The sequence below is a fragment of the Pleurodeles waltl genome, chromosome 6 (genome assembly GCF_031143425.1).
Source record: "Pleurodeles waltl isolate 20211129_DDA chromosome 6, aPleWal1.hap1.20221129, whole genome shotgun sequence".
NCBI classification, from domain to species: Eukaryota; Metazoa; Chordata; class Amphibia; order Caudata; family Salamandridae; genus Pleurodeles; species Pleurodeles waltl.
Window position 1 is genome coordinate 45,861,998 of NC_090445.1, and position 15,016 is coordinate 45,877,013.

The 15,016-nt window shown below is 42.9% G+C and overlaps 1 protein-coding gene across 4 annotated transcripts in view; it reads left to right on the top strand.

Moving 5' to 3' along the window:
• Positions 1-11,535, top strand: part of DXO (decapping exoribonuclease) — a 29,135-nt gene extending 17,600 nt beyond the window's left edge. For all 4 annotated transcript variants that reach the window (XM_069237219.1, XM_069237217.1, XM_069237218.1 and 1 more), the window contains exons 6-7: positions 5,156-5,250; positions 7,372-11,535. In XM_069237219.1, the coding sequence (XP_069093320.1) occupies positions 5,156-5,250; positions 7,372-7,492 (216 nt within the window). In that variant the 3' untranslated portion in view covers positions 7,493-11,535. The remainder of the gene's footprint in view (positions 1-5,155; positions 5,251-7,371) is intronic.
• Positions 11,536-15,016: the final 3,481 nt, after the last annotated feature.

Sequence of the window (15,016 nt, forward strand, 5' to 3'; positions counted from 1 at the left end):
AGAAGAGTTGTATTTGACTACCCTGGCCCAGACTGGGCGGCCATATCTGACAGGGAGAAGGTCAGGAGGGCCAATAAGGAGCACTTACACAATTACCTGGTGACCAAAGCAGTCTCACATCCGGTTCCACACTTTACGCCAGGACCACCATAGACTTCAGTGGAGTGATCTTTATGCTGAGGACACACAATGCTAAGGATGCTTGGGGTGCTATGCAGTTGATGGGGGTCTTCCTGAGGTTATTCCCCGGTCCACAGCTTTTGGGAGTAGGGGGTCCCTCAAAATACTCTATGTAACAGTAGAGATCCAGGTATGACTAGGCTTACCGGTCTGTGGTCACAACAGGTACAGCACTTTCCTTTTGTAAGGGCTGGTGTCCGTCTTTGGCAATCAGTCTTCACTCTGATCGCTCCCCCTGGTCTAGCAAACATGGGTGCAACTTTATTTTTTCCCCAAATATTTTTATTCACATGTGGAAAAAAACACCAATCTGTAAACATTGCACTGTCATATACCACATTAGATCTTCAGGCATCGATCCCATCCCCACCCTGCCCACAGCACAACCCTACTCATTATCTGATGCTCTCGGAGACCTCTGTGGATGTTCTGCATCTTCGCCTGCCAAGGCCAGGGTCCCTTGTACCAGGCCCCTATAGAAGTTCCAGCCATTCCAAACTTTACCCCACTTCCGGGGAAAGCCTTTACCTTCATACACCACCTTTTCTGCCAACATGTACCAGCCTAAATCCTGCTTCCATGCCCCCAGTCCTGGGGCTTGCCTGCCCACCCATGACCTTGCTATATTTCTTTATGCCACTGCCAGGCCCAAGTTAATCCATGTTCGTTGTGCACTACTCATACCCACTTCTCCTCAGATGTTCCAAAACTTTGCTTGACAGACACCGTAATGCCTACTCCCCCCCACTTCCCTTAAGCACCGTACCACTTTAGTCCAGAATTCCTGTACTACTGGGCGTTCCCAAAGGATATGAAAAAAGGTGTCCATTTGTCCACACATACGTAGACACTGTGTGTCTGTCACCCTCCCCATCATTATCCTCTTCTTGGCTTAATAGAAGTGATGTAGGATCTGCAATTACACCAGTCGAAAGCCTGACGATCTGCCCACCTCTCTAGGAGCTGCGAGGGCCTCTTCCCATTCTCAGTCATCAAGCCCTCCCACCTCCCTATCTCATTGACCGCATAGTCAGTCTTTTTTTTTTTTTTTTTTTTTTTTTTTTTTTTAATGTCATATCAGTGATGTGGTCTTCCAGGGCATCAGCTCACCTAATAGCCTGTCTTCCAGGGGGTGGATTCTGCAATGCCAGTCCCCCGTGGCAGCACCACTCTAAGCGTGTGCCAGAGCTGAATATATCTGTGTGTCTTGGAGGATGCTAGTTGGCATTCCTTCTGTAGGTCTGCCTAGGGGGTGACAGCTCCCTGGGTCCAGACGTCACTCAGCGTGGAGATGCCCATGAGGTGCCACTTGTCAAATCCGGGATGCTTCCTCAATGTACCAAAACTCTCAGCACCCCAAAGCGGACTTGCCTGTCATATCGTGTATTTCCACCCCCAGTGTGTCATGGATGTCTTCCAGAGTTGCACTACTGTCTTATGGGTGCAACGTTTGAGCAGTGTGTGGTGGCCTCCTTGGCTGTATGTCAGTAGTTATCTATAATTCTTCGGAAGTGGATACTGACTGACTCTTGGAGTTCACCATTTCTGTCTGGGGCTCTGGAGCAACTTTTCCTGGAGCCAAGTACCACAGGCATAGCCTTCTCTAGCTAGGCACCACAGGCACAGCCCTCTCTAGCCCAAGGAGCAGCGGGTGCTGTCCAGCGGTTGGTGCAGATTCTGTTGCCAGGTCCCGGGGTCAGCAGGGCAGTTATCCGTTGGCTTTTCTCCAGTGACAGACATGATTTGAGGTTGTGAGTGCCAGGGGTGCCATATTTTAGCCCAGAAAGTGTCCAGGGAGAATGACGCGGTCACTAGCAAATGGGCTACCAGGATCCCTCCTGCCTTGTGAGCACGTCCGGCTATGTGTGGCATCTAGGTATCCCAGAGTGCACTATTCTGCCCACTCCCAAGATGTCTGAACACTTCCTTCAGTGTGGGGAGCTTGGTAGCCCACCCTAGAGGTGTGGCTACCTATGGGCTACACGTCCTTGGAAACAACAGTTTGGCAGTTGTTGTCCCCTCTCTGTTCCCTCTGCTAGCCCATCTAACTGAGCAAAGGGGGAGCTTTCCTCGAGTGTGGTTGCCATTTGCCCATCAAAGACAGTGTATCCTCTGAAGCTTGCCTTTTAGGTCATCACCGCGTGTGGCTTCCTGCGACGGGGAGGTAGCATCTCCCTCTGCAGCAGGCCTCTATTGTTCCTGGGCTTGGGAGTCGTTCACACTATGCCCAGTGGTATAACATAGGCCCTGCACCCCCCACGGTGCTCTGGGGGATGGGGGGGGGGCATAGCTCCAGGGGCCCCCCCTCGGCACAGTACCCTGTCTGCAGAGCTCCTAATGGAGTCCTGGAAATGGGGGGTGGGGAATGGGGGAGAAGAGGGGGGAGAACTCAAGTTTTGTTTCACCTCTGGCTGTGCCCTAGATGGGTAGAAGGCCGTCTGATGGCCAGCATACGTGAACGGCAAGTGGATTAACTGAGCAGCAGAGTGACACCTTTCTAAAAATTACTTTTCCTTAATAATGACATTGAATTTGACTTAGACATTGTCAGGTTTAATGTCACGATTAATTCAATACCTTGAAGTACCAATTTTAGAAGTTCCATTCAGGAGTTACTTGCCCTGTACTTGCCAATGGGGCTAGTAGCCTTTCCACAGATAAAATTACAGTTTGGGTTTTTTACTGTTAGGACATATGAAATTACATGTTCTACTTAATAATATACAGCACCCTGCTTTAGGACTCGATAGGCCTTCCTTAGGGGTGATTTACATATATCATTATGGGAGGCTTGGGCTTTGCCATGATTTAAATGGCAAAGTTGAACTAGTAGTTTTAAAACCGCTCTCCCAGTATGCAGTGGCAGACTGGGAGCCATATTGTGCTTTGCCACACTCATGGGGGCATGATCAGTGCTGCAGCCCTGGGTGGACACTTTAACTTAAATGCCCCTTGATTACCTCATTAAGACAAGACCTAATGGTGCTTTAAAGATGTGTTGTTGATGAGCATTTCATGCTCAAAAGCGTACTACTCATCAGTTTGGCCCTTAGAGAAGAGGTTTTCATTTATTAATTTCTATTGAGATGTTGGTGGGTCAGAGATATACAGTGTAAATAACATTCTTCATTTCGTCAGTTATGTCTTTTGGAAGGGAAATGTGAAAAAGTGGGAAATATACCTGCAACATGAATTCCCATATGTGGTTCCTTTGCTCACTGTGCTGTAGGATCGAAGCTATAGATTGCTGATGTGGCCTCACAAGGTTGAAACCTGTCTGGGGTTGCTTGTGTTCGATTCTGGAGGGGGCCGGGCAACAGTTCGGGATGGACTGTTCCGATAAGAAACAGGGTCAGTGCTAATTCGCACAGTGCAGGCCTCCGTCTAGAGTGGCACAGTGGGTGAAAAACGATGAGTTAGAATGCTACCCAAAGCGATGTGCAATGATTTAGACTTCTTTCAAGCATTCTTTCCATGACTTTTGTGTGTGCTTGAACCAACACGAAGAATATACACTAGCCAAATACATATGAAATGTAATTTAGCACAGGGTATTTCTACAGTTGTTATGATCATCAGAATTCAAGAAGAGTAGGAGCTGTTTACCAGGGAACTTTAGTGATTTAAAAATATATATTTATATTTAGAGAGCCCTCAGCAGTAATGCAGTACAGAGGTTTTGCAAACATTGCACGTGAAAGCAGTGTGGCTGGTAACAGAAAGCCAGTTCTTTGGACAAGAGTGGTGTGAGACACATTGCAAGTGCAGCAGTCAAGCGAGTAACTAAATACCAGATTAGAGAAGTCGATCATGGGATCTTTGCGACCTCTAGGGATATATTTCTGTATCTGTGCTCGGGAGCCATTTTGAAGGGTTTACAGAAAGTTAAGTATTCTTGTGGATCTTCTTTAAATCCACTCCTTTATGCTGTGTTTATTCTATATGCACAATTCTTGAATGCTTACTATTGTGTGTTTTTGTGTTGCATATGCTCATGCGTGAACCTTTCTTGAGGTCACACACCTGTGTCACACCTTTCGTGTACACCTCTCAGTGCATATTCCGCACTGTGCCGTTATACCCGCCTTCTGTATATGACTCCTGTCATACTATCTGCCTCTCTTCATGATGCCATGCATCTCCCCTGTCTCTGCTGTTTTTACACCTTTCTCTCACCTTGTGTCTTAGAAGTGTCTTCCATTGCCTTGCCACTCAGCATTTAACCTCTTCCCTGTTCGCCCCTCACATTATGCCGTATATCTCGCACTTTACTCTTTACATGTTACTTTGTCTGTCATTCCTACACCTCTTTGGGTTTGGGGTTCAGCGTCTCCCCCCCCACCCCCACACCCTGCTTCGCACCTAGTTCTCTCTTTACCAAACTGTGTACTTCATCTTACTGTGTCACCCACTTCACAAACCCCATCCTCATGTCTCTTCAACCTTTCTCCAACCTTTAAAAAAATTAAAGCTTTCTGCATCACAACCATGTGTTTCCTGCCTCACCCTTTTATCAAACTACTCTGCTCACCCCCACCCCTTTTGAACCCTACCCGACTGCTTTACACACTACATTAGGGGTGCCCTGGTTATGTCTATGAAGTCTGATCAGTGTCAGAGTTTCTGGATATTCACTTAAAATACATTTACATATAATTGTAAATAGTGCTTATTAACTTGGAGCCTGATTTAGAGTTTGGCGGACATATTACTCCATCAAAAACATGACTGATATCCCGCCCGCCATATTACGATCTGCATAGGTTCTAATGGGATCATGATATGGCGGACGGGATATCCGTCATGGTTGTGACAGTGTAACCTCCTCTGCCAACCTCTAAATCAGGCCCTTAGTGATTGTCCTGAAAATCTGGCATGAATTCTTCCCTCCTGGGCTTTTGGGGGACACTGATACTCTAGGCGTAACCCATCTCTCCAACCTGTTTTCCTTCTTCTCTCCCATCTGTCACTGCAGGGTGAGTGGAATAGCTGGAAGCCTGCAGTCTGCATGAACTTCTGCAATGCATTCCTGACCTTTGTGAAGAAGGTGGTGACGCAGGATGACCCACAGTGAGTCTGCCCACTTTTCTCTCTTTCCATCACGCCTGCAACCTACACCACCCTGTTTCCCCTATTCATGGCCAGCTATGTCGAAGATACATTGAGATGCTGGGGAATCTTACAGAGTTTGAGAGCACGTGTAAGTTCAGTCCATATTTAACAATTTTGACTGTTTATATAACAGTCATTATGACATTAATTGTCATTTGTTTAGAAAGTTCAGCCGCTTCTCGCCAGATTCCAACCTTTAACTTGGAAAGTTACACATAAGTCATTGCATTGTGTTTTCAGTCCTCTACACTATCGTACCAAGAAGCAACAAAAATATTAGTCTCCAAGTTGCAAAAACTGTGTTACAATATATTTTCAGGAATGCTAAAAAACATTTATCACAGAAAAAAGGTTGGCCTTATAAACTTGACACTTAATATAACTTACTGAACCGACAGTAGAGGCAGGAAGGCTAGGGACCTGCTAGCTATCAGAAAGCAGTGCCAACAACTAGTCTTTAACTGCATACAATTACAAAATACTCCAATGCATTCCTTAATCGAGGCTCACTCTGGATTTGTACACTGCTCATTTTGGGGCATATGACACTTGTTCTCATTTCCTTTCTATCACTGCTCAAGTATTTACATTGATTTAATATTTCACCGTTTTCTATACAGCCTAATGCGCTAACACCCTAGTTCTTGATTGACAGTGATTGGGAGTGAGCTCTACCGTAATGTAGCTAGAGCCTATGCTGTGTGGCATAGAATTCGATAGACTATCATCACATCATCAGCCAAGAGCTAGTTTGAGTCTGATGAGGATTGTTGTTCTAATGTGTTGCCCCTTGGCAGGCCTTTGTGAAATAGAGTGGACTGTCTGCATGGCTCCCAGTAGTTAATAGTCTGTTTCCAGTCTGGGCAGAGACTTTATGGCTTGATGAACTCTAAAGCAGAGCTTCTTCCTCCATCTCGGATGGTTGGGTGCTCTGTGGCTAAATAGAGAATGGGAGCATTTTGTAATTCATTTTCACGAACTTTAATTTACACCCCCCACCATCCTTTCTCCATGGTTTTATGCTACTGTCTTGAGGTACAACTACATCAGTGGCCACTAAATACTAAAGGTAAGATTATAATGCATTTCATCACTGCTACAACTCTAAAGCTACACTGTCCTTTTTAAAATGTGAATTGTTTTAATTGTTCATCTTCTTAACTGATTACATTGTTTTGTAAAATGAATGGCAATCCTGTTAATTTATTTATTAAGGTAACCCTAATATTAATTCTAACATCTTATCACATTACATGTATTGTAAATAATTGTTATCCTAACCTTAAAAAGAACCCTTTAATAATTGTAATTGAATTAACTAAAATTAATTCACTAAAACAATCCCAGTATGAACCCTTAGATTGCTTTTCATTTAAAAATGATTTATCATTAACCTAATCTTAATATACACCCATGTTAAATTAATTTGTATTACAATAATCCTTATTAACATATGCTAATACTAACCCTCATCCTTAATTTAACATATTTTAAATTGAAGTGAAACCTCAATGAAACTCTTAAGTAATTTGTATTAAATAATTAATTACCATTTATCTAGCCTGGATTCTAACCCTGCTCATAATACTTAGTTTGTGTTGCAATAAACTAATTAAATTAACCTAACCCTAATACTGACTCTTAAATTAAATCTAGTAAGCCTAACCCTAATAACACACCTAACCCGTAAATAGTTTACATTAAACTAAATTACTCTTGATTGAATGTAAATTAAATGTGTAATCCTTTTGATTTAATAAAGTATGTTTATTAATTTGTTTCCTCCATTAAACTCCTATTATTCTACTGGATGGCAGTTTCTTTAGAGGTCATATCTGTATTTGCTATCCATGTAATGTCCCAGCGATGCAGTGGGGGGTATACCTTTTCATCACTGCCCCTTCCTCTTTTATAAGCAGTAGAAAATATTGTGATGCAGATATGCTGTTCTTAAATTCTGCAAAAGCTCTCATAAATCCCAGTCACAGTGCTTGAACCTATAGTGCTTGCTGACGTAATGGGTGGACCCTTCCTAGCTGACACTTTTGTTCTGCTTTCTGTGCCCCCTTTTCCCTCTAGGGTGGTATACCTTTTCTCCTGGGAACCACGCCGGGACGTCTCGTACACTATCCACAAGGACCCAGGCCTTGCCTTCCTCCCACCCTGGTACCTGAGTGCCATGACCGCGCAAGAAAAGTAAGCGCTGAAACTAGAAACACGTAGAGATTGGCCCTGAGAGAAAAGAAGCGCTTGTGTTGCCATCACTCAGTTCTCGAAGCTGGACGGTACAAGCTGGAGAAGATGGACGCTCTGCGCTTGCAGGGCTCTCCGCTGGCCAAATAGTTTTTCCCAGATTGTGTCCGACCAAGCTAGTCCAACTTAGGTGCCGCATCTGCCATTACTGAAAAAAATAATTTTACATATTCATTTTTTAGATTTCGCACTGCTGAACAGTGCACCGCATACAGAACATTTGCAGTTGTGTGACAGTAGGAGACAATAGTTGAGGGTCCTGTGTAACAGGACCCTGTGGGCAAAGGCACATGATGTGTGGACGTTCAGTGCTCAGATGGGGAAGACCCACGTTTTAAGGCCTGGTCAGCCTGAAGAGATGGTGTAGTTGGTATGTCGAAGAGCTTAGTATGAGCTTAGTGGGTGGTGACCCCACTTCTAAACTATGAACCACCTGGACATAGAAGGCTTGTGCCGTTACTTGTATGTACGGTTATTCGATCTGTATGAGCTGGTACAAAAGTTGAAAGAGTGAAGAAACCCAATTTTAAGATGCACATCACCTAAGGCCACAGCTCCATCTGATGGTGCCGCCGGTTTGGTCTTGAAATATGATTTCTTTTAGGTTTGACTAACAAGAAGATCCAAGGTCATGGCCTTACTACTGGTGATTCTGCCATTTCCTCCTGATGAAGATTAAATTGCTTGGGTGCTATTGATGATAACTTTGGAAAACTAACACACATGCAGCTGTTTGTTAGACTTTGTGGTCAGACAGTTGGACGTGGCCTTTCCTTCTTCCAGAAATCGTGAACTCAGAAAACAGCACAAAGTTACTTTTCACCCAAGTGTTAAATAGCCTTACTGAATTTTCCCCTTCATCTTTACCGCCTGTTCCATCTTACTCAAGAAGCCTCACAAAGTTCACCTACATGGACTAACCAGTTCTGAGTTGGCACCTTCATTTTTTTTTTTACAGTCCCTAATAAGTGAGATTTATTTAATGTCCCTCATACCTATTTTTCCATTGAGTTCCCTCCTGGACATGTTGGCGCCATAGAATCTGAGACCTGTAAAGGTCCCAAAGACCAGCGGCCTTCAAGCAACTTGGAACGGTCTTACAGCACATTGGTAACTGGTTTTCGAATGACTTAAAGGCACTAAGCCACAAAGTGACGCATAATGGAATACACATGATTCTCTAGGTTCTGGCCGCAAGCTGAATATGTTGGCCAGTTTTGTATGCACACATGCTGTGTGTGCAGTGCGAGATTGGGGCTCAAGCATGCTTGCAGGAAAAGATTGCAACACAATCATCATATGCCACTGAGTTAGCCTGCAGGGAATGCCTCCTCCCATATTAGGAAATGAAAGATACATCTGTGTCCTTGTCTTCCTGCATGTGGCAAGAAATGAGGTTTTGCTGGGCAGTGCTACTTTGGGTAAGATAGGCCGTCACAAGGAGTTAGAAGTTCTACTGTTTACCAATCCCAGACTCTTTCAATGAGAAGAGATAATGGCAGCTAACAATTCATGTACCCTGTAGGGGTGCTTTCCCTCTTAGAGGGGTGCTTTCAGTTTTATGTTTACCAATTCGTGGCATTGCAAGCTTCGACCGGAGGACAATTTGATCAAGAAAAATCCAGAGGCTTTCAAACCCAACCACCAGCAACAATATTATGGTTTGTTCTCACCTCCATACCGCTTTTTGGTTTATTTTTACTGTCCAACCAGTTCACGCTGTTTCAAATGACCAGAGTCTGGGTTTCTTCCAAACTGTGACAGTCAAATGGACAATGCAGAGTACAGATGGGGCTGTACTTACCTTCATAAGAGTGCATTCTGCACTTCTGTTTAGGAAAAAGGGGCTGCTTAAAATGGGCAGAACGAAGGAGCACTAACTCTTTTCTGTATAATTTTAGTTTTGAGCAGAAGAACGATCTTTATTGTTACATTTTGATGGAAGCAAAAGTTTCCTGCTATTGCACTGTAAAATATTTTTCAATACCAAAAATATTTCAAAATGTTTGCATTTCAAAGGTCACACAGTAAACTGGACTATACAAAGGTTCCGGTGTAGTTGGTTTATTCCTCCTAAACTATGCTACACAATGTTAGCCCATGTTTGTTTTATAAAACAAAAATCCATTCCTAATAAGTAATTTATGTAAAGGCCCACTTCCGGCCCCCAATTATTATGCCAGAAATTTGAGAGAAAATGTTAGAACCCAAAATATTTATTTACCTTGTGATAGTTTCTGTTAGTGTATAGTCACTACCAATCACATTTTCAGCAGCAGTCTTGAATCTGTAGCATAAATATGGTGGTGGTGGGTGAGGACGTAGGATGTCTTATTGGTTCCCTTAAATCCTTGTTAGGTTTCACCGACAGTGCACGTGCTGTCAGCGAAAGCTATTGTTCGTATTACAAAAAATGCTTGAAAATAGGCTCAGCGCCCGCTCATTGCCTACCGCTGGTTGGCTTCCAAGTCACTCTTGTTTCTTTGCTTCTTACTGGTCACATCTCCTGCTTCCTGACAGCTGCTCACCTCCTCCAGCATTCTTCCCAGACCTTCTGTCCCTGCCGGGAAGCATGGACCAAGTACAGCTTCCTGTATCCATCCATTGTCCTTCCACTGGCTGCATGCTGCTCCAGGTACTCTGTTATTTACTTTTGGCCAGACAGTCTGTAGAAGTGCATGGCACTGTACTGTCTCTCCATCCCCTGCCCGTCTCCCTCCCACCTTCCCAGCAGCGCACTTGTGTTGCTCCCCCACCCTCTTCCTGCAGTTTTTTGACCCCCCCCCCCAACTGTCCATTGTTTGTTTAACCTCCCCACTCTCTCCACACCCTTTTTCTTCTGTCTGTTTGTGGGCCCCCCAGCCCTAATAATTCTTCCGCTGACCGTGTTTCACCCCCTGCCCTCCAGCTGTGCGTAGTTTTCCCCACACTCAGCCCTTATGTTGCTTGCCCCCAACTCTTTTTACACATGCTGCACAGCAGCACATGTGTAGCATGGCTTAAAGGGCAAAAAAAAGCACTATGACATGGTCAACGCTGGAGGCTTCATAGCACTTTTATTTTTTATTTATTTATTGTTTTATTTTAAGCCAAGCTGTCCTTCAACATATCGGAAATAAAATTGGCAAAACCAATATATTTTGCGTCGGCGAAAACTATTGCCTTTGCCAGTGCCTGTTTAATGGAAGCTTCATTCCCCCGTTCTTCCCATTTAACTTGGTGCAGCTGCAGACAGGCCTTCGATTAAAATAAAATAAAAAAAACAGAATGTTGATGTTGTGGGGGAAAACTAAATCAAAATAAATTACAGTTGCTTAAACTAATAATGATTCTAATAAAAAAAATAAAAAAAAATCATACCCCACATCTTACAGCCTCCTACTCCTACAGCTAAATACTATGCTTTGTACCCATTTTCAGTCCTACTTATGATTATTTTACAAAAAATGAAAAATGTTTGCTTTTTTTTTTTTCAATAAATCACTAAAATGTCACTATATTCCCTCTTTGAGATGTGCAGGCTCTCACACCACACTACTGTATACAGTTTTAAAGCTTGTTGTCTGAAATATACGTTGCTATTACACAATAGATCATATATTATGGTGCAGGTATGTATTTTTAATACATATTTTTTCTAACAAAAAACTGCCTTTTCAATTGTTTACATTGTTCCATTTTCTAGCCTTTTCTTTGTTTTCGGAAGTTGGCGAAAGGCAATTCTTTGTCTGCCAGTTTCCATAATGAGGACACCTGCAGCTGTCCTTTCTTCCTCTGTCTCATCATAAGAGTGACAAAACATCCCCTGGTGCTAGTATGGGGGAGGGGCCCCATTTCCTTGTGCATGTAATGTACATAAATTGGAGGTGAACCAGCCCAATCTTTGAGTACATTTAATGTACACAGAATATAGATGTTTTATTTTCTACGCAAATATTTTGTCTTTGAGATGGCAGCTGTTTTCCTTAAATAAAGATTGATGCAATTTAATTTTTGTACCCATTTTCTGCCAAACTTACATTTGTTAATGTGTGTCTTTTTTTTTTTTTTTTTTTTTTTTTTTTTTTTTACACCCAGGTTAAAAAAAACATTTTAGACCAGTGCTAAAGGCACGTTTCATTTGAGAGCTGGTATATTCGCTTATTGACTGACAAAAAGTTATTATAATTAATGCATTCATTCAGCAATGTTTTTGCCATTTGTCAGTGCTGCTATTACTTCCTTTGCAGGAAATTTCTACAGGTTTACACTGACATGTTGGCTTTCATTGTGCCAATGAGACTACTGGATTCTGGCAGCAACACCATCATGTTGTCCAATTCTACACCTGCTGACAACTGTTGGTCTAACCCTTTCAGCCAGCTAGCAGCACCTCACCAGCACCTGGAAGTGGTGGTGCTTTGTGGCAGCCGTACACATGACACTCTGAATTCTCAGGAGAAATCGTGGTGGAACAGATCTCATCCTTTCCTCTCAGTTGCACATGCAAAGACAAATAGAAGTAAAGATTGGTTCAATATGCTTTATTGAATCAATTGTGTTCTAGATAAAATAGCATGTTCTGCAATGATTAGGATGATAAAACATAATAATAATGCGGAAAAGTGAAACATAAAAAAAGTCAGGCACTGTGTCAGAATGCTAGGTGTTGGAATTCCCACCTACACCACTAAAGTACTATATTAGAGCACAGCAGTGTTAGCCCTAATCCGCCCTGCAGGGTCCCTAGGAAGACACCATCCCTCATACCTGGATTTGGTAGTAGCGAAGAGGGTTGTTAGTCTACTTAGCGTCCCCTCTCACGTGGGAGTAGAAAAGACGTCAAGTCTCAGCAGACAACTGCAATGAAGCGACAGCATGCAGTGGCAATCTTCTGACTAGAACTCTCCCTCTGATGTATGAGGGGAACAGAGATATTTTATATTAAAACAGCTAATGTTCTAGGAAAACACACGTTTCCCTGAAGTGTTCCACTTTGTACCGGCAACATACTGGAGACAGCCTTGAGCAGAGCACAGAACGAGAATGTCAGAGTACAAAGTATGAAAATGGTTTCTGTGCTAAAAGTATACAAGATAAAGGAAAATAAAACATCACCACAGAAGAGAGCTTCTGCTCAGACAATTAAATTGAATTGCAACTAGGCTAAAGGGCACAGGCTGCAGGCATATGGCTAAAATAACATGCACATAAAAAGCTGCTACGGTAACCCTTACAACACTCTCCCCTAGTCGGTTCAAAGTGTAGGGGTAAACCCAATCAAATTACATTAAAATTGCCTTAAAATAAAATAAAATGTATGTACAAATGTCCATGTTGACAAGCAAGTATACTCGAAGCAGGCCAAATTAAAAAACTGTCAATTAAAAAGAACCATTTTGGAAATAAAAGCTGTATGTCAAATTTAAAAGTCAGTGTCATTTGGAAAACTGTCAGTTATATCCAGGACAATTGAATTGAGGAAACATCTCACTTCAGCAGTTATTAAAGCAACCAAATAAATGCCAAGGAAAACCAAAGAATACTCGTGTTTCAAGACCTCAGCTCCAGCCAAGGCGGCAGTATTTCGTGTAGTGCCAGATGTTGAAGTGGCCAGAGCCACTTGGTCCACAAAAGGTGGTTCATAGGAGGCTTCCTGTAGCAAACGCACACTCAACACGCATCTCTGGTAATGAGTCCTCATTGAGAACATCAATAGATCAGTGTCCTGTGAAAGTAAGCGCCGCGTAGAACAACACAGTTGTTCACATTCGAATAGGCACCAAAGGCAACGAAACACGGGCTGCACACAGCTCAGTACCGGTCTGAATGACCGAGACCAATTGCACTCCAATTCCTCAAAGAGTGATGCTCATTCATAAGCGTTCACGACACAGTTGGGCTGGTGGAGGCACCATCAGTCATCCTCATTGAGATGGGGCAGCCATTGTGAATGAAAAATAGCAGCAGCAAAATGCCACCAATTAAAGCCAAAGTATTTGGGAATCCCCAGAATAATCTCAAAAGAATTGAGCGTATGGCTGAAGGTATTATGCCAAATATAGATGAAAAGGTGCTGACAAGAACCAACAGCTTTAAAAAAATGAACCAACCTGGCAGTATTAGACACATTAAATATTCATCTCACAAGTTCACCAAAGTATCTCGGAAAGTTTGTGTTTAAAAGGGACTGTATTTCAGCAGACAACCTTGCTACTTGAAGCACATAGGTCTCATGTGCAGATGTCAGCGCTACATTTTTTTTTTTTTAAAACAAAAGAGCTTTTAGTCCGCTCAGCGTGTCAAAATGTATGTTTGACGTAGCAATATCCGGCCAGATGTCTGCTACTTTTGTCTGTTATGTAGGGGAAAAAGGATGTTACTGCAACAAGTTACAATCTGGGAGACCGAAACTATGTAGGCAATTCCGGCTCGCATTCCACAACAGCTCTCGCTGTTTAGAAGTACATAACTTCCATTCAAGAGCACCTGGCACGCTGGTCGAATTAAGGGGACAGGAACTCCCTTTAGACAACATGCTAAATTTGCTGCAGAAGCGTTGCATGCTTTGTGCAAGAAAAGCTGTTTACAAAACATCGAATGGCTCACAGAAGTCTTGCATTGGCTGCCGCCAAGAAAGACCTCTTTCATGCCATTGAAACATTTGTACGAAAAGGGTAGCTTCCACACCTCATGAATGTAACTATCTCCCAGTCTTTCATATCTGCCCACAGGAATGTGTTTCAAGCAGAATGTGAATTGTGGTGTTGAAATAGGCCGATTGATAGCCCCATGAATTGGCCAGACTGCAGATCGTATTTCTGCCATAGTAAAGGGCAACTTCTCTAATTTTTCGATGCGCAGCATAATATATGTAGCTTTATTCTTAGCCATTATTTGTTGTTGTCGTGTCAATTGAAATGGTGCAAACAGGTCCTTGGTCCTGACGTAATGCCATGCACATTTTTCACTGTCTGTAGTGTCCAACCTAACTGCATAATGGACCTAAGTTGACTGCCCATGCTGCAAAGATGACATGTCGGTTTGCATAGTGTCAACTGCAGAGGGAATGATGTTGACAGTATAAATGCAAACGGACAAGGTGTTAATCCCATTATCTTCAACAGCTAATGCTTTATGTACGTTTTTCTGATCTATTTGCCTTAACCGGGCTGCAGCTTCTCGTTGCGAAAGTTTCCAAATCTAGTTGTAAATTGCATATAACAAGCGTGGCTTACGTTGTCTTCTGGGGCCTAACAGAAAATCTTGCAAGTCTGTGTTATTAGATAGGAGACTGTGGTGTGCTTTTACAGCATCTAGTGAGGAACTTCTTAACCATTGCTGGCATAATTGTCCTACACTGTATGTTGTCACAATATCCAAATGTTCTGGTGACACATAGTGAGGGCCTGGTCTGTTTTCTCTCTTACTCCCAGTGGAGTTTACAGAACGCACATGACAACCATTTGTGTCCACTGGCCACAATATCCAC